This window comes from Rhineura floridana, chromosome 8 (genome assembly GCF_030035675.1).
Source record: "Rhineura floridana isolate rRhiFlo1 chromosome 8, rRhiFlo1.hap2, whole genome shotgun sequence".
NCBI classification, from domain to species: domain Eukaryota; kingdom Metazoa; phylum Chordata; class Lepidosauria; order Squamata; family Rhineuridae; genus Rhineura; species Rhineura floridana.
In genome coordinates this window covers 118,252,999-118,273,633 of record NC_084487.1, presented here as the reverse complement: position 1 = coordinate 118,273,633, position 20,635 = coordinate 118,252,999, and the positions used below count along the sequence as shown (strand labels likewise).

Genomic DNA, 20,635 nt, shown 5'->3' with positions numbered 1-20,635 from the left:
GTGTGTGTGTGTGTGTGGAGTCTTTCCAACATCCCTGTGTGGTAGGGTTGACAACTGGAAACCAAGGCAGCTCACAACAAGAAATAAATTCCTTTAAAATCCAATAACCATAAAAACAAGCATAAAACAGTTGCAAAACAGCTTAAAGTGGCATGATTCTGAATTTTGGGTTGGGTGAGTGAAGTTCCTTATCACTTGAGGTTTCAGTTCTGTGCACGTTTTCCTGTTTCAGTAAGTCCCACTGATTACACTGGGAGTTGCTTCTGAGTAAACATGCATAGGATTGCATTATACATATCTTTACAGGTTGTGTAAATACTAAACATATTTGACAGTCATGCTTACATAAATATTTCTTCATACTATGTCCCAAAAAGTATCTGATTTCACACTATGGTTGTACATTATTATTTCCTCTACATTTTAAGTGTGCCCTTCTTCCTTGGGGTGGTCATGGTGCCCCTCTGTTGTTTTCACTCTGAGGATCAGAGTAGGCTGAGAGATGATACATAGCCCATGGTCACCCAGTAAACCTTGTTGCCGATTTCCATTTTAAAAAGTTAAAATGATTTACATACAGGCAAGGTTTATGAAGTAGATTCACATAATACATTGAAAGCATATCCAACTCACATTTAAGGCACATAACTTCCTCTGAAGAATCCTGGGAAGTGTAGTTATCTCCTCACAGTTATAGTCGCCATCAACAAACTAGAGTTCCCATGATTCTGTGGTGGGATTCATGTGCTTCAAATGTGTGTTGAATGTGTTTTAAATGAATGGTGTGGATCTGCCCTATGATCTGTGTATTCATTAATGAATTGCAAACAACAATTTTAAAATATACTTTTTTAAACAGGGGAAGGGTTGTAGCTCAGGGGTGGGGCATATGCTTTGCATGCAAAGATCCAAAATTCAGTCTCTAGAAGAGACTATTGCCTGGAAGCCTGGACAGCGAATGCTAGTACTGAGCTAGATAGTACCAAATGACCTCAGTCGGTATAAGGCAGATTCCTTTGTTCCTAAAAGTGGAAAGAGTCCCAAGGGCCACAATGACTCCAAAATTTATCAACTGTATGTATTTTATTTACAACATTTATATACTGCTGTATTTGTAAAAAAGCTCAAAGTGGTTTACAGAAGGAATTAAAATAATTATTGGGAAACAAAGTTAGACAGGTATTTAAAATAATTCAAAATAATAAAATCAAAAATGAGTTAAAAGATAAAAAGCATAATAGCTTCTACATGCTTGCCTAAACAAGTATGCATTTAGCAGGTGCCCGAAAAGAGGTGTTTACCTAACATCAATAGGCAGGGAGTTCCAAAGCGTTGGTGCTGCCACCCTAAAGGATAGATTTCTTACAAGAGCAGAACAAGTACTGTGTAGCACCCTTAACATGGAAACCACACCTTGAACTTCATCAAGTAACAAATCAGCAACCAGTACAGATTTCAGAGCAGAGATATTATGTGCTGATAGGTCTCACTCATGTCAACAATAGTGTCACAGCATTCTGCACTAACTGCAACCCTCATGTCAGGTTGTGCTACATGGGGATTTCTGTGACTTGGCTGACTGGCTGCCAGGATTTTTTAAATGTGTTTAAGAACCTTGACTGGTTGTGGGATGCTGAGTTTTCTGCCTTACTCAAAGGAATCTTGTTGTGGTTGGTATGGTATTACATTTAGGAAATAATCACTATCTTTTGTTTTTCTATTTGCATATCATTTACCTCTGACCCGGCTCCCTTACACCCATAGAAGCAACAATAGCGGTTCCATGTGCTCAGCCCAACTGCCTTCAACCCACTGATGATACACTTTGTTATTTGCATGATGGTTTGTTTCTTGCCCAATAGTGGTAAAAGGTAATTCACATACTGGGAAGTGTGACTTCAACTGCTGTTGTTCCCATACTACTGCCTGTGAAGGTAGACCAAACCATGTGTGTTTTCTATCAGTTATTACTCACTGGAATTGAGATGGCTGCCAAAGTCAGTTTATAGCAGTCCACAGAGTCAGGTTTGTAAAGAAGTTAAGAGCAGCCACACCAAAAGGCAGGAACAGGGCATTCCAGGCAGGGGGTTGCCAAACCTGTTTGGATATCAATCTCTTTGCAGAGGATCTCTAGTCAATTCTTACCAACAGCACAATCCTAACCATATCTATTCAGAAGTAAGTCCTGCTGAGTTCTATGGGGCTTAGTCCCACAGTAAGTGTGCTTAGAATTGCAGGCTTCAGGGGCATCCATCTTTACTCCAGAGTACTCCCATCAAACAACACTAGGTTCCCTTCTTCCTACAATGGCCTTCTAGTGACTGGCCTGGCCTGAGGGCACTTAAACCCTTCTTGCCAAAAGAAAGTAGGCCAGATTAAATGTTCCCTATCCAGGGTCTCTAAGCAAGTGAGAAAGAATGATCCTGTCACTTCAGCTGGACCTGGGAACACCATATTTTAGCTAAGATTTCTATCTTAATTTCCAATCAGGGAATTTTTTTTGTTTGAGTGGTATGCTCCAAGAAAATGTGGTTAATGCTTAATGTATCATGCAATCCTAACTACTTCTGTGTGGACAAAACAGTCTAGAAAACAGTTTTCCCTTACCTCATATTCCAAACTGGGGTCAGGAGAATCATCATTACAATGGATAAATCTAGAAAAGAAAAGCACATGCACTAGAATTTCCCCCCCATTTGTTTAGTTGTTTTGAGAACAAGCATCATGAGAATTTAACATGAAAACCTCACAAGCATCCTGGAAAATGTTAAAATTAAGATATGGAAAACAACATTAAACTCTCCTCTTACCATTAGCTCAGTAAGAAAATTTGTGTATGTCTTTTGGGTAGAAGATTAGCATCAAAGGGGATACCCTTCCTTGACCAAGCATTATTTGGGGTTCGGAAAGATGCCATTCCCTCTTCTTCTACCCTTTTCTCACCAAGCTAGCTTGTTTATGAGGTGCATGAAGAATGCGAGTGCAGAAGGTATCACAGATCCTATCAGAAAGTGTCAGATGCTATATAGGCACTATTCTCCATCTATGGGGGACTTACACAAAAATAAGGATTTATCTTTTTTGGTATTTATTACACATACTTTGCTTTTTCCACAGTGGAGGTTAGAATGGCCGATCTATTCCCAGGTAGCCTCTTACTCGGACAACATGCAGAGCCCAATTTAGCTTTTAGCAGCCTTTTGCACCAGATACCTCCCAAACCATTTTTAAAAGTGTAGAATGGAATCTTTTTTCACCTCTTTTTTGTCCTCTCTATTATTGTCTTCTTTTACATTTGTTTATGTACAAACATTACATAAAAATACTTCTTATGTATAGACTATCATTTCTCAGTTTAACTCTCCTGGAATATGTTTCACTGTCTATATTTGAAGGGACTAAGTACTGTATTTGTCTACTATAGGGAAACTGTTGTATGGAAGCAATAAATACTATTTATAACCACACACACAAAAAAGTCTGGAACATGCTTAATCTGAGAACAGCATTAAATACGCTAGAAAAGTCTGTCAATGTCTACAAGCCCAAGGCATCACTTTGTTCGCACAACAGATACGACACTGTGAAATTCCATTATCCAGTGTGCAGTGTTCGCAATCCAAACACACAGGAGTAGCAGCTTTCAATTTAACAGAACAGAGCATGCTTCAAGTCACAATTATGGCAGGCAGATGCCTGAAATGTTGAAGGCTGTGTCTGCTAAAGGAATCAAGACATCAAGAGGACAGCATTATTTAGGTTTTCCTGACTATTCCTTTAGATGCCCAGCCCTTGCCCTCCTCCACAGCCCACTTCTATTCTACATCCTTCCTTCCCTTCCACTATACTAATTGGCTACTAAAATGGAAACACCCCTAACAAGAGAACAACTGGTACAGAAGTAAAAATTTCTTAATACATGGAAACAGCAGTATTTTGCGTGACGATGGGCTCCTCAGTAGAGATACCAAAAGGCCATAAAGAAAATAGAAATGGGTAGCTGTGAGAGTCACCAAATATCCATCTATTGAACACAGGAGTTTTCAGATGTTCTTCACAAGTTTTCAAACATCTCTGTGTTCCAGAGGAATAGGAAGGTGCACAAAGTGGAGATTATCTCACCAGTAATATAAGCAGTTCTGTCACTGCCAACAATTCTGCATTTTCTTTATATTATCATGGCAACTGTAAATATTACATGAAATCTGGTCACTTTGGGGGAAAAATTGCATGAGAAAAATTGAGGATGGGATCCAACACTCACACAATGGGACTTATACCTTCTTTTCCTCTCCCCTGAAGTCCCCCACATGCCCCTGAAAGATATGCTCCAGAAAATCCCCTAACCCTTAAGAGCAGATTTTGAGTGGAAGTGAACAAACAGGAGTGTTCTGCCAACATACCGCCAACTTTGAATACAACCTTCAGGTCTCAGTTCTAAATATAGCAGGACTATACCAATCTTGTTATAGCCGCAAACAGAGTGTGATATTTAGAGAAGAGCACAGACTAAGAGTAACAGAATACAAGCTTAGTGCAGAACATGGATTTGGGAACTTGGTGTAACTACAAGCTATAGATGCATCTACAAGTGAAAATAGACAAACTCCAGCTCTAACTCTTTTTCTCATTGAGAGAATTATGCATTTGAAAAATATTGATTTACTTCATCGCACCTGTATTTTGCCTTCTTCCACCATGGAACTCATAGTGGTATATACAGATATAGGGTTCCCAAGTGCCCTCCCATCCAAGCACTGACAACTCAAGATCTGCTTAGTTTCAGCAAGGTTGCTGCTTCATGTGCCTTTAGACACACCTGGGACTATGAAAAGATTTGTAAAATTAAAAAAAAATACCCAAGGTGAGAAAACTAAATTTGAACTGTCTACCACAAGCGATTCTCCAAAGAAATCCAAGTTTTTCCTTTAAAACTGTTGAAATCCTGAAGAGCAAGAGATGAACTAAAGAATTATTAGAGCAAAAGGCTTTCTATGTAAGCTAAACAATGCCACCTTCTGGATGTTTAACAGAAGTGGAGTCAAACCATACCCAGATTAAGTACGACAGCTTGTCATCCAAAAATCCCTCCAGACAAATAGGCTGCAGGTGTACCTACCAAAGAAGAAATGTTCTCTTTTCACTTGAATGCAAGGTTCCCTCAGTTATCCAAGCTTTTAATTCTGACAACAGCTCCATCTGCATCAACATCTTTGCCCAAGCAAACTCTAAGCCTCTTGACATGCAAAGTCTTATTTATTTTAAATTTGCCAGGAAAACTTTTAAAATGCTTGAGAATTGTTGATTTCAAACCTGTTCTTAGAACAGGAATAGCCAGAGGCTGAAAATATTGTTAGATGATCTCACTCAATTATTAATACTAATCAGGCCACTCACATCTCCCAAGCGAAACAGTACCCTCATCTGGTGAAAAGCAGGTGGAGAACCAGCCCTGGTGTCACACACAAACCCGAAACCAGCATTTCAGACCAACTGCTTTAAGCTCTTGCATTCCCCCCTGAAACTTTGCCTGTAGTGTCAACAGAGACCCCAATACAGAGCACCAAAGCTGAAGGCCAAGGTCTCCACAGAAGATAGGGGTCTGGCTGTAAGGGGGTGCGCTGTCTAGCAAAAGCTCTTTGTCCATACAGACTGGCAAGATGTTGGCAGATCAGAGTTTGCATGGCGATGAACATCTGCTGAAGCAAAGGTGATGTGTGGAGACAAATATATACTGTATAACATAACGACGGATGACATTTGCAGTGGGCCATGAATAACAGAACGAAAAAGAGGCCTTGAAGAACATAGTCCATGAAGAGGTGAAACAAGAAATTACCAATTTCCAGGACACACTTGTTACGCCTGCCTGGTCCATCAGTGAAACGTTGCCCTGGTCCAACCATAAGGTCTTACTTCCATCTGAAGATCAGAGGCACTGGCTACACCTCCTTACTGAAAGTGTCAAGAGTATGCAGTGATGCATTGTTGCTCAGCAATTATTCCCTTTTGTTGCTGGAGCCTTGGGGGCAGATTTACTGTCATAATAACTTTATGACCAAGTTATTGTACTAGAATCTCAGGCATGATGTACCTATAGTTATTGTATTGTCAAATAAAGCTGAGTTGTATCCTTTCCCCCTTTTGTGGTCTGGATTTGTGTTCCAGAGCGCATGGTCTGTTTAAGTTTCACATTCACCTATATTTGTAATTACAGGAGAATGCAAGGTGTCTGGCCCCAGTGTGGCTTTGCTGTTTTATACTTCACTTATTTATTTATTTATTTATTTTATTTCATTTTTAAACCGCCCATAGCGAATAGCTCTCTGGGCGGTGTACAAAAGATTAAAAATACAGAAATACAAAATATCACAATAAATAAACTGAAACAAAGATTTAAAATTGTAACATGAAACACATTAAAATGCCTGGGAGCATAGCCAGGTCTTAACCTGGCGCCGAATAGATAGAAGCGTCGGCGCCAGGCGTACTTCTTCGGGGAGGCTGTTCCACAATTCAGGGGCCACTACAGAAAAGGCCCTAGATCGAGTAACTGTCCTCCGGGCTTCCCGATGGGTTGGTACCCGGAGGAGGACCTTAGACGCTGAGCGAAGTGACCGGGTCAGTTCATAGCGGGAGAGGCGTTCCACAAGATACTGCGGTCCCACGCCGTGTAAGGCTTTATAGGTCAAAACCAGCACCTTGAATCTGGCTCGGAAGCAAATAGGTAGCCAGTGCAAACGGGCCAGAACAGGTGTTATATGCGCTGACCGGCTGGTCCTCGTCAGCAGTCTGGCTGCTGCGTTTTGCACTAGCTGAAGCTTCCGAACTGTCTTCAAGGGCAGCCCTACGTAGAGCGCATTACAGTAATCCAACCTAGAAGTTACCAGAGCATGAACAACTGAGGCGAGGTCATCCCTGTCCAGATAGGGGCGTAGCTGGGCTACCAACCGAAGGTGGTAGAATGTATTCCTTGCCACCGTGGCCACTTGCGCCTCCAGAGACAAGGATCGAAAAGAACCCCAAGACTATGAACCTGTTCCTTCAAGGGGAGTGTAACCCCATCTAGAACAGGGTAAGCATCCACCATCTGGGCAGGGAAGGCATTCACCAACAGTGTCTCAGTCTTGTCTGGATTGAGTCTCAGTTTATTAGCTCTCATCCAGTCCATTATCGCGGTCAGGCAGTGATTCAGCACATCCACAGACTCACCTGTAGAAGATGAAAAGGAGAAATAGAGCTGCGTGTCATCAGCGTACTGGTGACAACGCACTCCAAAGCTCCTGATGACTTGCAGTACAACTTGGAACTAAAATACAAAGGCTCAACTGAGCGCGATAGCTTGTCAGAGCAACCCACCCAATGTCTTCGCGCTGTCTGTGGACTGGCAGATCCTACTTCTGGGCTACCAGCTACCTTTCTGCAGCCTCCTCCACTGGCTGCCCCTATGACTCACATATGTGGGGCCTGATCCACTACAAAAGAACAAGTTTCTTTCATAGGAGAAATCCCTTTTAACAGTGACCTTGCTTTTGAGAACTGATTGCAAGGGTTATTAAATAGGGTGCTGTATTTACTGATTTGTATTTTGCATTTCTTTTTTAATCCCTATGTTTTCAGTGGTTTTAATTGTATAGTTAAATTACATTTTAACTATAGCTTCTGTATGTTTTATTGATGTTTTTACTGTATTTGTTTTAATTCACTAATAGGCAAAAAACCTTGTGGTTTAAGAACGTACCTATAGCCCACAGATATTTCTATCAAACTTTAAAAAGCAGGGAAATTGGGCAGCTATAGTGAATGCACCAGGGGAGCAGGAGACCTGACCTCCTCTCTGAGATATTGGACTGCCCTACAAATTGGTCAAAATGCAAACACCATTTGGGATGGTCTTTCACAGTCCAATCCACTTCCTGTGTAGCTTGGAAGAATTTGGTAACATGTGCCTCTGAGGATATGGTGAGTGGTGGCAACACCAGCCATCTCCAAAGACGGAGAATTACATTTTTGTATGTTTGTTGGTGTTCTTCTCACTTTGCTTCATTCCTGTGTTACTATTGTTTCTACACAGAATCTAATCTAGAAAATTTTATTTCTCTCATTCATCAAAGAACCCTGTGTCAAATTTATTTTTATTAATTTCAAATACTTTTTATTGATCAGTGTCATATGATGGTGAAGACGACCTTTTGTGTTTCAAATTGGAGGTTACACTCTATTTCGGGTGTATTAACTGTTAAATCTGAAATTGCAGTTTGATGTAAAATCAGACTGATTACAATATGTTGCTACTTCAGGAATTACTCTAGCTGTTGGAAAAAACAAACTTAGCCTACACAAGAAGCATGTTTTCAGCCTGCTATGTTTAAACCACTTCATTTAAGGCAAGGTGGGCACGGTCAATTAAAAACATAGAGCACATCTAGAATTTTGCTAGAATATATTTCACCTCCCATTGTTTTATCTTCTGCAAATTGAGACACTCCTGATGTCCACTGGAGACTATTCTGCAGAATAGTCAGTGCCATTATTCCACAATTATTGTTGGAGTTTTTTTAGTGTAAATTTTGCAAAGTGTTACTCTACTTCACATATTCACAGAAATAGAAACAAAAGAAAATGATTTCCTATAGGGAACTTCACTAAAATTGCAAAGGAAATCAGACATATTTAAAGTGACTATCTGAACTTTGTCAACTGTCTTAATAATGTTGCTTCCTCCCTGCTAAAACAAGATCAGCACAGCACATGCCTCCTTTCTATTATTTGGGCTGATTGCAGGTATTGCCACCACTTACCATATGCTCAGAGGCACATGTTACCAAATTCTTGCAAGCTACACAGGAAGTCGATGGAACTGTGAAAGACCAAGCCAACTTGTGTTTGCATTTTGACAAATTTGCAGGGCAGTCCAATATCTCAGAGGGGAGGTCAGGTCTCCTGCTCCCCTGGTGCATTCACTATAGCTGCCCAATTTCCCTGCTTTTTAAAGTTTGATAGAAATATCTGTGGGCTATAGGTACGTTCTTAAACCACAAGGTTTTTTGACTATTAGTGAATTTCTCTGCTTTTTAATCTGGGAGGTAAGAAATGGGATCCTGTGCAAGCTTGCCGAGAATGGATTAATCATTTGCATGCTTATTGAGTTCAGTGGGATTTACTCCCCTGCAATCATGGTTAGGATAGGTGAAACTGACCACAGGGGATGGGAGGAGGAGGAGAGAGGGGAGGAAGGGCAGAGGGAAGGAGGAAGAAGAAAGAGGGGAGAGAAGGAGGAAGGGAGAGAAGGGAAGGAGGGAAAGCCAGGTCTGATCATTTGCATGTTTATTGATTTCAATGGGATTTACTCCTATGTAATCATGGTCAGGATAGGTAAAACTGACCATGGGAGGGGGAGCAGGGGGAGGGGAGAGGAGAGGGAAGGAGAAAGGGAGAGATTAGATGGGTGGGAACTGGGCAGAGGGGAAGCCCCTTTTCATTTCAAAAGGAAGACATTGTGAACAGTATCACTGCTTTTCACCGTTTCCCCAACCTTTTATTCTACACCCGGCACATGCAGCCTCCCACCCAAATTTAAACCAAAGCTGTCCCTGGCCACATCCACACCAGATCTTTATTTCACTTTACACAATCATGGCTTCTCCCAAAGAATCCTGGAAAGTGTAGTTAGTGAAAGGTGCTGAGAGTTACTAGGAGACGCCCTGTTCCCCTCACAGACCTTCAATCAGAGTGGCTGACTGGTACACCATTCTGGCCACTGGAGCTCTGTCAGGAGAATAGCAGTCTCCTATCAGTACCCTTAACACACTACACTTCCCAGGATTCTCCGAGGTAAGCCATGACTGTCTCACATGAAATCAAAGTCTGGTGTGGGTGTGGCCCCGATTAGGCAAGCCAAACAGCTGTGAGTCTGGCTTTTAGAACACTGACAGTTTATTTTTATTTATTTATTTAATTTAATTTATATACCGCCCTAAGCCCGAAGGCTCTCTGGGCGGTGTACATAAACTGTATAACTGTCCTGCTGCAGGCCTTCCCTGCTTGCAGATTTAAGAAATTCTGCACTCCCTGTTAATCCACATGTATGACTAAGAAGGATGGCCTAGGATTCACTGAAAAATGCAGGGATTGGAGGGGACAAGTTTAGAGAAGGGCAGGGGGATCAGTTGGTTCTTACTGAGCATGCCCAACATTATCATACAGTTCAATGCAAAATTTATTAAATTAAAAATCAGCCAGGCATTTTTTTAAACTTTTAAACTGCAGAAGATGAAGGTCAGAGTATGGGGCAAGGTCAGTAACAGGATTACAGGTCCTCTGTGAACATGGCTGATTTTTAATGAATTTCAACAGATTATGAGAACTCTCAGAGAAACAAGTCCAAAGGGGCTCTGTGGTTTCTTCTCTGTTTAGACTTTGAACTCTCGATTGTTTCTGACTGCAGGGCTGTGGAGTCGGTACGCCAAACCTTCGACTCCGACTCCTCTATTTTTCTATTGTCCGACTCCGACTCCACCCAAAATTGTTTCCAATTCCACAGCCCTGGAAAGGACTGTAAATGTCTTTTTAAATTGGAAGCTCTCGTAGGAGCATTTTTATCGCTGCCTGAATATGCGCTTATCTTGGCATCACAGCATTTGACTTCATCTGGATCCTGTGTTCCATCTTGAGTTATGGTGAAATGCTCAACTACAGCTGACTTCATGGGAAGCTTCTTTGACATTTTGAATTTATATTTTAAAAAATTTGTCAATCAAAATTTATTTTGAAGCCGGAGTCGGAACATTTCTACCGACTCCAACCAAAATTGCTTCCGACTCTGACTCCGACTCCACAGCCCTGTCTGACTGTTTTGTTTATCGCCATGAAAATTGAGACAGTTGTTAAGCAAGCGTTTCTGAGTTCAGGACTGTAAGTTTTGTAAGGTTTTGTTTTGAAATGAGCTTATGGGAAGCATCAGAATGGCATGGGAGGGTATTTTCAATTTAACATTGTGGAATGCGAAAAATCCACTCTGGCTACAGTATACAGCCACTCTTGTGGCTGTATAATTTTTGTAAGCTGCCTTGAGTCCCAGTTCTGGGAAAAAGGTGGGATATAAAATAAATGAAATAATAATAATAAGCAAAGATTTCCTGCATAGATAGTCATTTCTGTACAGGGAAGTTGCAAGTACACCATCACACGATGATTTTTTATACCAAAGTGGTATCTATGTATCTAAGGAAGAGGACTGACATAGGTGCACCCTTAAGTCCAGATGATATGGTTCGGAAGCAATGGAAGAAGGTTCTGTATTTCCTTATTTCAGTAAACCTCCGCTCAACAATGCTATTTATTTTTTAAAAAAATAAGCACTTACAATTTATTATGCAGGGCACAAATGTAAAATAATGATCATTCATTTTCCATTGTTTCTTTGGAGCTGTTAAATTATAGAACTTTTTCCATGTGACTAAACAACACCTAAGGGATTTTTCCTTTTTTTTAAAAAAATCTGTAAGCCTATTCAAATTAACCAAATATATAAATCTGCCCGATTTTCACCTGTTTAGCATTTTCCTTCCAAAAAACAATTACATTTCTCATTTCCTCTTGCCAGGGGTGATGAAGCTTAATCAATATCTTAATTAATGAAGACACGTCTTGTAGCTCAGCAAAGCTATTCACTTAAGAGTCTGACCAGGTATATTCATGAGTATTTGAAAGTGTCATGAAAAATGAAATGAAACCAAATTTCCTATGAATTATTTAAATGCCTTATATTTTCATAAGTGAAAGGAACAGGTTTGCAGATACAAATGCACATTCTTAAGTACCAAGTTGTCTTATATTCTGTATCCTTAACAACCATCTGTATGGAGCACCATTACTGACATTACACTGAGATAGAGAATAGTTGTTCAGAGTTATATCCAATGCTGCTGTTTCACCTGCACAGCAAACGTCTGCTTGTGCAACGGAATTTTCCCCTTCTCTCCCCTGCAGTCCTTTCATGCACCTTCAAAATCTGCTTCAGAGGGTTGGGGGACCCTCCAGAGCACATTTTGGGGGCATGCAGGGAGAGGAGAGGATGGGGAAGTGTCAGTGAGCAAGCAGAGCTCCGTTCACACAGCATTGGATACAACCCTCAGCTAAGAACCACATATCAGATTTCAGAAAGAAATCTTAAAGCCTGGAACCTGCTAACCTTCCTAATCTGAAGATCTGAAGCACTTACTGTGCAAGCTTTTCTGGATAGAACAGAGGACAGTCTGTTCTATGTGTAATGGTTAAGGTTGATGGCAGCTGCAATCCAACAACAGCTAGAGGGCCGCAGGTATTGTATTATACTTCTGGAGATGAATCCTTGCCCCAAATAGCACTTGTGTCAGGTAGGAAGGATGGAGAGAGAGAGGAAGGATGAAAAGTAGGAACAGCAGAAATAACCTTAAAGTAGAATATGGGACCTGGTTAAGAGATAGCAGGAAAACAACAGAGTTGACAAATTGTGAGTGTGATCTGGGGTTAGGAGGGAGAGTGGGATTTAGTTACATGAGGAGAGAGAGGGGTGAGTAACCAAGACAGCATTGGGAAGAGGGAGGCATTGTGTGCACAGCTATTCATCATCCAAAATATTGCCTGCAGGTGTCTTGTAGCTTTTAATAAACCTATCTTCTCTGAAGTTATGGTTCAGTTGTAGTTAGCACTATAGAGACAATGCAGCTAAGAAAGATTCATGAAAAGGAATTAGAAGAAGCAAAGTTGCAGTGGGATAAGCAACAAAATAATCCGACAAAAGCACTCTGCTCATCAGCAAGAACAAATATAGTCTGAATGTCAGCCAAACACCCAAGGTTTCAGAACTGGAAGCAATTAAAAAAAACTGAAAACTCAACAGGAAATCACCACATCCTGAGATTGTGCCTAAACATCCTTTAAAAAATAGATTGGCTGATACAATTATACTTACGGTTGAGTGAAATCTCGAGTAATGAAATCTGAACTCTTGAAAAGTAGGAAGATATCACTAAGACATTTGCATTTCAGTGAACTATTCATCGCTATCCAGTAAGCATCCTAAAGAAAAAAAACCATTTATTTACAATACATTTAAACCATACCTTCCACAGTGGCATTAAAGAGCTTTTTAAAACACTGAGAAGATAGCCTGGATACAATAGTGGACTCGAATGTGGAAGATCTGGATTTAAATCTTTGTTTGGCACTGAGAAACACTGCTGGACCTTGGAACAAGTGACTATTTTTAGCCTAAGGTACCTTACAAGGTTTGTGAAGGTTAAAACAGGACATCTCCATGCACTCCTCCCTAAGCTCCTTTAACAAATGGTAGAATTCAAATGTGATACATAAACTTCAGCAGAGAATGCTGCATGACAGATTAGGCTACAACTTTATTACTTTGGCTACCCTCCCCATCAGAAGCCACTCTTATGCTACCTCCACAAACTCTTTTCATTGCAATTATTCTTTCACTTCCTAGATAATAGCTCAAAGAAATAGTGAGCTTTTCAAAAAAATAATGTTATCATTTAATTTAGGATTTAATTCATTCACAATCTCACCCTTGGAGCACTCCAGTTGAGTTTAGGAAAAACACTGCCTCCCAGTGAACTGATTGCTTCTTCAACTTTAAGTGCAAAGTCAGGAAATTCTGGTGCCTAGATGGACAACAAAAAATGAAAAGCTTGCAGAGGACAAAATCTGACTTTGGTTGAATGGATTTGGAAACAATTTAAAAAAATTACAGTTTGTGAGTTTATTTTCCCCTCACTGTATGGAATCAATTGTTTCTAGAATTTGAAAGTTTTCATAAACTGTAAGATATTACTTACAGTTGAGTTTGTCAAGTAAAAAGCCAATATTTACAAACATCACCTGCTGTTTGGTTTCAGAGCACAGGTTTGATAAACAGGAAGATCTCAGAAATTTCCCCTCACAGCCCTCCAGTTTCCATTAATCTAGATTTTTTCCTGTTTGGTTTTGAAGTCCTGTGCAACCCAAACACTTCAGTATTTTTTAATTCTTAGAATATAGGAGGTAATGGTAGCACAGAAACCAAACTATTCATCTCAGGCAATGAAGGATAATTGTAATCATAATAATCATACATGAAAAAGTGCTATCAAATTCATTTCCCCACATTCTCTCTCAGTTAAGATCCGAGCCCATCAAAGACACAAGAGGGAGACAACTAACAGGAGATGAGGGGGAGGTCCAATGAACTACTAGTGAGGCACTCCTCGCCCACACACCCCTTCACTGGTTCTGGGGCACAGGAAGAAGGCGATCCTCACTGCTTCATTTTCCTGTTCATCATTGAGGGCACTGCTGTGGCCACATCCGCTTCTTCAGATCTGGTCCTGCACTTATGCTTGCCTGGATAGACAAGCTGTGATGGCGAGTGGAGGGGCTGACAAGGAGGTCCAAGGGGGCAAGAAAGGGAAAATGGGAACAGATGCTTACCTAGTGATTTAACAAAAACAAAAGACAGAACTTCTCCAAGGGCGATTTTACTACCAGAGGAAAAGAGTATTTTTGGGTTGCCTTACCCTGTTGTAAGATTTGGGCAGATAAAAGCCCAAATTAGGAAGTTAACTGAAGTCTACCAATTCTTGCCAGGCCAAAAAAAAGAAAGAAAATCCTACAAAGAGTTAGCTGGTGGTCACCTACGTCATGGCACATGCGATGCTTAAGAGCATAGTATTGCCAACTTCAGGTACCCGTTATCTCATGTGGTTAGTACTTTTATCAGATGAGATTGCCTCAGGAATAGCATGCATGTATGAGGCCTCATTTATTTCTTAGAAAAGACTACTTGTGTTACAGTTTATAGAAAAAAACAAAGAAAATGGCTCGAAAAGACTGCTGCGAAACATAGGAAAATGAATATTAGGTCTGACTATTAAAGTAGTTCTTAACCCTGAGGAGTTATTTCCCAAAATAAGACTTTCAACCATTGTAAGTGAAGTTGTCATTACGTTTTAAATACAATACTATTCCATTTTGTAATAAGGTTGCACACACTGCATTTTAAAAATTTTATATATAGTTGTAAATGAACTACCATGCCAAACCATTGTCTTTTCTGGGAAGAAGTAGAGTTCAATTCCACTGTCTAACCTAACAAAAATGTCAGTCTGCTGCAACTCTGGTTAGATAAAAGTAGTAATAGCAAATAAGATTAACACTTCTGTTTATGTATTTTTCCCAACAGCTCAGCTCTATCTCATTATTATAATTACAGCATTATTCAAATGCAGTTTCATATCCAGCCTTTCTTCAGTCATGGAACCCAAGATGGTGTACATGTGGTTGCCAAATGCTCACTCATCCAGATATTAATCAGTCTCAGAACTGCTTGAACTCAGCAAGATGGTGGCTTCAAGTGCCTTCAGACCATTCCCCGAGACAAAGAAATTACATAAAAAGAGTCTTACCGTAAGTGTTGTAGTATTCTCGTCATCAGACCACTAAAGAAGGAAGATAATTTTAAAAAATAAAATAGAAACCCAATCATGTTCTTCCACAGGAGTAGTTCAAGTGATAAAGTCATAGAATCAGAGTTGGAAGGGATCTTGGAGTCATCTAGTCCAATCCCTTGCTCAGTGCAGGATGTACAATGCTCTTAGAGCATTCCTGATAGGCTGTTCAGCCTCTGCTTAAGTAGGTCCAGGGAGAGCAGTCTGCTGCATTGTTGAACAACCCTCACTCGTAATGTTTAGCCGAAATCAGAAGAAGCTTCCCAGAAGTTTCCACTCACTGGTAATAGCCCTGCCCCCTGGAAAAACAGCACACAATTGGGCTCCATCTTCTTCATGACAACTCTCCAAATATCTGAAGAGACCTATCATGTTCCCTCTTAATTCTCTTTTCTTCAGGCTAAACATATCCAAGTCTTTCAAACATTCTGCATAGGACTCTGTAAAGTTATTTCCCACTACAGCTTAAGGGCCAGGTAGCTCAGGGGTCAGGACCTCCCTGATTAGATTGACCATGACAGCCTTGGCTACAAAGCACCTCCCTTGTTAATAAGCCTGGAGGCATCTCCCTCAATGCAAAATGAGAAAATGTCCCAGAAGCCTCTGCAACATTGTTCAGACATGGCATTACCCAAGGCACAACACTACCTATGGCTTGGAAAATGCTCCCTCCTTGTACAAAATGAGAGAATGCCCTAGAGGCTTCTGTATAATCAGTCAGGGCCAAACATGCAGGGTTTTTCAAAATGCAACTTTCATTCATTGTGAAGGCTGATCATTATCAGGACCACAGCAAACATGAACAGGGAAATTTAATATTTTCCTCCCCAGTGGAGGCCCCAGCGAAAGTGCCTCCTCTGAAGCCACTATTTGCAACAGAAGGAAATCTCCCATTAGAAAAAAGTCAAACTGCCCCTTCCTGCCTGCTGTGATCCCAATAAGTATCAGCACCCTCGAATGATTCTATTTGCATTTTTAAAAACCTGGTTAAACACAAAGAAGCATTTAGCATCACCTCTAGTTTGGCCCTCAGGTAGCAGCACATAAGGCATAATGATGCTTCCAGAGTGGCAGGTGTGAAAATCAGAGGCATTCATAGTGATCTCCTTTCGTTCGAGACTTGAAGCAGGCATTACTCACTTGCTACAGGGACCTCAAAAAGCAGCTTGGAGCCAAATGTGGCTTAAAGAAGGTGGGGAAATACACCTGACCAAAGCTATCTAGATGGAGGCTTCCCTCTTCTCTTGATGCTGCAGCTGGTTCTCAGGCCTGCTCATCTCATTAACCTGGGTTCCAACCCAGTGATTCCTCCTGTGGTAGAAAGCAGAATGCTTCCTGTGCCATGCACATGGAATAGGCACACACACAAAAAAAATACTGGGCTGAAGCATGTCAGAGAAGAAGCTACTGTCTTATCTTCCTATTCAGCAGCAAGCTGAAAAAGTACAGCGGGAAAACTCCAGATTGCAATCTGTAACCTTACCTGCGGAGTGACACTGATATCTCAAGATACAGAGGCACATTATAAAGTTAGCATAGTTTGTACAAACCTGTATTTCCTCTGTCTCATCTCCTTCATCATCTTCTTGGGAATATGTCGGGGGATCTTCCCTAGAACAAAAACAGGAAAACAGAAACCTTGTAATCTCAAACACAAGGATCCAGAACTTGTCATATCTAACAAGTTAAGCTTGACAGCATTTCATTTTTATAAGTGCACTAGTTAAAATGACAAGCGCACCTTAGAAATGCATAATGTAAGCCATGGACATACTGCACATAAACTACACACCAAAGCTCCGAAATCAAGCAACCATTTTCCCAATCCAGAAGTCATTTTAGTTTATGTCACTTTTTCTCACATTTGGCTACCACTGACTTTTAATGCAACGATCTAGCCCTTTTCTCTTGATTCATACCCATGAAAGGAGTCAATCTGCTCCATTAACTTGAATGGACAGGAACGACCGCAAATCAGGAAAACCATGGAAGAGAAAGAAGGTGTTTACTCCGCCTCACCACCCCGCTCCCCAAATAGTCCCATTCCCTTTGGCTTGTAATTCTTTTTTGGATTTGGATAGGCCACTTGCCTTCTTCAGACCTTGCAGGCACCAGCAAAGGGGCAAGGAGTCCTCAAATACAATGCGTGCGCACACCCAATAATTGTTTAAAACTTTCATCTCAATAAACGTACTGAAGTACAATAAATGTACAAACAGTTTTTAATGAGCTTCTGTGGCTACACTCACAGACATTACTAAAATCTAGTTTGAGAACTGTTCTAACTCTGTTTTAAAACTGAAAGAGTTTTAAACTTAAACTTAAGTTTAAAACTTAAAGAGCTGTTCTAACTCTGTTTTAAAACTAAATTAAACATATGAATAGTTTTACTCTGACTTTAAAGCCATGACCACTACAGTACACAGAAGAGAAAAAAAAACTGGGTGCTGCCACTTTGGAGTGTCAGCGAAAGGCCACAGCAATTAATTCACATTTTTCTTTAAAATACATATAATCTCTTACCTCCCTGAAACTACCAGTGTCCCATCATCCAGCAAGTAATCTTTTACATTCTGTGGCAGTGGAAGGATGATGCTGAATTGTTGGGGGGGGGGGAACAAACACCTCATTTAGGACACAAGTAGAAATAAAGACATAAAATATATCACAATTCCCTATATTCCATGCAGATGTTTGTCACTAACGTGATTCAGTAATATTACCTGTACTAGCTTAACACAATTTTTTGAAAAGCAAGAAAATCCCCTGCCATCCAAGAATAAAAAGAAAAGCAGGGAAGTGAGGGAAGGACAAATGTAACAATATGTTGTTAAAGAAGCAAAATTCATAGCAAGTAATTACATTACATTACATTTTGTTTTCAAGTTTGATGTAAACCACTTAAATGTTTGTGGTTTTCCATCAGTATTTCAGCGAAGACTCAAAAGGTATACTAGATTCCCCAGTCCTATGAGCCACTGAACTTGATAACTCCTAATTGTTTGGCAATGCAACCACTTACTATTTGCGGTCAAGGAGGTTCACTCAATATATACATTGTCCAAAAGAGAAGCATTTGCGTCCCCTGAGAGATCATAAGTTAAGGTCAGCAATTTCCACCATTACTGGAATAAAGTTCCCTAGCTATCATGAACATTATTGTTGACCTTAACATGGTTTCCCAAATCTCACATGGTGTTTGCCCATGCAAATATGCACCCAGAGAAGTCCAAGACTATTCAGAAATACAATAAATGTATTCTTGAAACTTACTATCAGTCACCATTAGGGATCGTACAACACTGTAAGATGATGAGAAGCAAGGTATGCACAATAGAACATTTAAGGTTTATACAGGGGTACACTTGCTAAGCAGTCTGGTTCTTGTAAACAACTTTATTCCCAGAAAGGTTTCACTTAGTCACTGATACAAACAGAAAGACTGCTAGCCTGTCCCCAAAACCATAAAACTGGACAGTATTAGCTTCTATAAAAGTTAATAACTAGTGGAACCCCATCCCCCCACTCATATGTTCAAATTCCTGAATTTGGAATGAGAGAGATATATAGCCACAGGAAATGCATTAGCAGACAACATTATAGAAGAAAGTGACCTAATTAATGGGTCCTACTTGTGTGGGAGCCCTAAGAGGGGCATGGTCTCTACCTAAGTAGAGGCCGACATTAAGCAATGCACATTCTGTTCTGTTTTCAGTGTTAATCATGGATATTATGACGTGAATGGCTAAACAGAGAATGGAGAGGAAACAAAATTGAATATTGCCTATTCTTCATTCCCAAACACTTTACTCAAGAAAATCTTTGCCTCACTGGATTCTGTCTCACCTGCGGATAGTTTGACTCTTGAAATGAGGGTACCAGAGGGAGAACTGACAATTTAGCACTTGCTCCTTCTTCATCCTTCTGCACGTCCTGTCCCCCCCTTGCACATTCAGGATGGCAGATCTGAAGAAAAGAAAAAAAGGTAACAATTCCCAAAGCCACTCTAAAGCATCCCCCCCAAAAGCCTGAGAGAGAAAGAGATAACAAGCCAACAAAGGTAAACAGAGAAAAAGAATAGCAAACATGTAATTGAACAGACCATTATTATCCAGCACTATGAAATTAGTGGGCACTCTAACAAAACACGGAGTTTTAGGAAGGCAGTACCACCATCTCTGACTCTGAAAAGGATTAGGGGATGGGGAATCTCCTAACCCAAGGAATCTTCCTCCCACATTAATAAAATCATCACTGCCACCTCCACACAATTTAAAGAGTTAATTATTATCATCAGAGTTATTTATTTAAAGGATTATTATCCTACTTGTCAGCCAAATGTCAATGATAAGACTTTCCCTACCCACAGGCCTACAATCTAAGAGACACAACACAAAAGGAAACCCGATTGGAATGAAGGAGAACTAAAAGAAAATCCAGGCACTATTTCTTCGTTAAAGTATCCTCCCAGTGACCTGCTAGAATAGAAAGATTACGAAGAGAGGGAAATTTTGCATTAAACCATTAAAAAGGAATCTTATGGTTATCTTATACCTTTACAGCAGAATATAAATGCCGGCCCAAAGCCCACTTCGTCAGATACTCTTTCATCATTACTGAGTTAACACATTTATAAACAAATTAAATACAAAGGACCATATCAATAACTTCTTGGTAATTTCTACCATCCTATACTGTATGTTTTCGGCAGGCGTACCAACCTTCCCCTCTAGATTTATTTTCACGCTGTCTTTATTTTTCTTATACTGTATACGATTCCTTTTACCTATTACTGTAGAGTCTATCTCTTTTTCTTACCTCCGTGCAGACTGACAAGCCAATCAACAGGTGGGGCGGGACACCACGTATTACTCTGATTGGACTAGAACCTCACAAGAATGTTTATGTTCTAATCAAAGACAGCCTGGGTAGCACTACTCGCCTTCTCGCCTTTAGCTCAGGAGATCATGAAGGAGGAGAGAAACCAATCGTCATAAAACTGATCAAGAAAGCTAATTCTGGTTGGTCAGCTGTTTGACACGCATTTCACCTGTCCAATCAATGGCAGGTAGTGGAAACGGTCGCCGGAAGAAAGGCGTTTGTTCTAAAAGGGATAGAGTATAGAGTCACAGTGGTTCTGTCTGTAAACG

General features: G+C 40.4%; 1 protein-coding gene across 6 annotated transcripts in view; it reads right to left on the bottom strand.

The window, feature by feature from the left end:
* CDC123 (cell division cycle 123) overlaps positions 1–20,635 on the bottom strand; it is a 60,694-nt gene that overhangs the window by 38,920 nt on the left and 1,139 nt on the right. For 2 of the 6 annotated variants that reach the window (XM_061582249.1, XM_061582246.1), the window contains exons 2-8: positions 19,332–19,451; positions 18,009–18,080; positions 17,036–17,096; positions 15,444–15,476; positions 13,569–13,664; positions 12,956–13,062; positions 2,608–2,656 (exon numbers count right to left, since the gene is read on the bottom strand). In XM_061582249.1, coding sequence (XP_061438233.1) covers positions 2,608–2,656; positions 12,956–13,062; positions 13,569–13,664; positions 15,444–15,476; positions 17,036–17,096; positions 18,009–18,080; positions 19,332–19,405 — 492 coding nt within the window. In that variant the 5' untranslated portion in view covers positions 19,406–19,451. The other 4 variants (XM_061582250.1, XM_061582248.1, XM_061582247.1 and 1 more) reach the window with 4 other exon arrangements.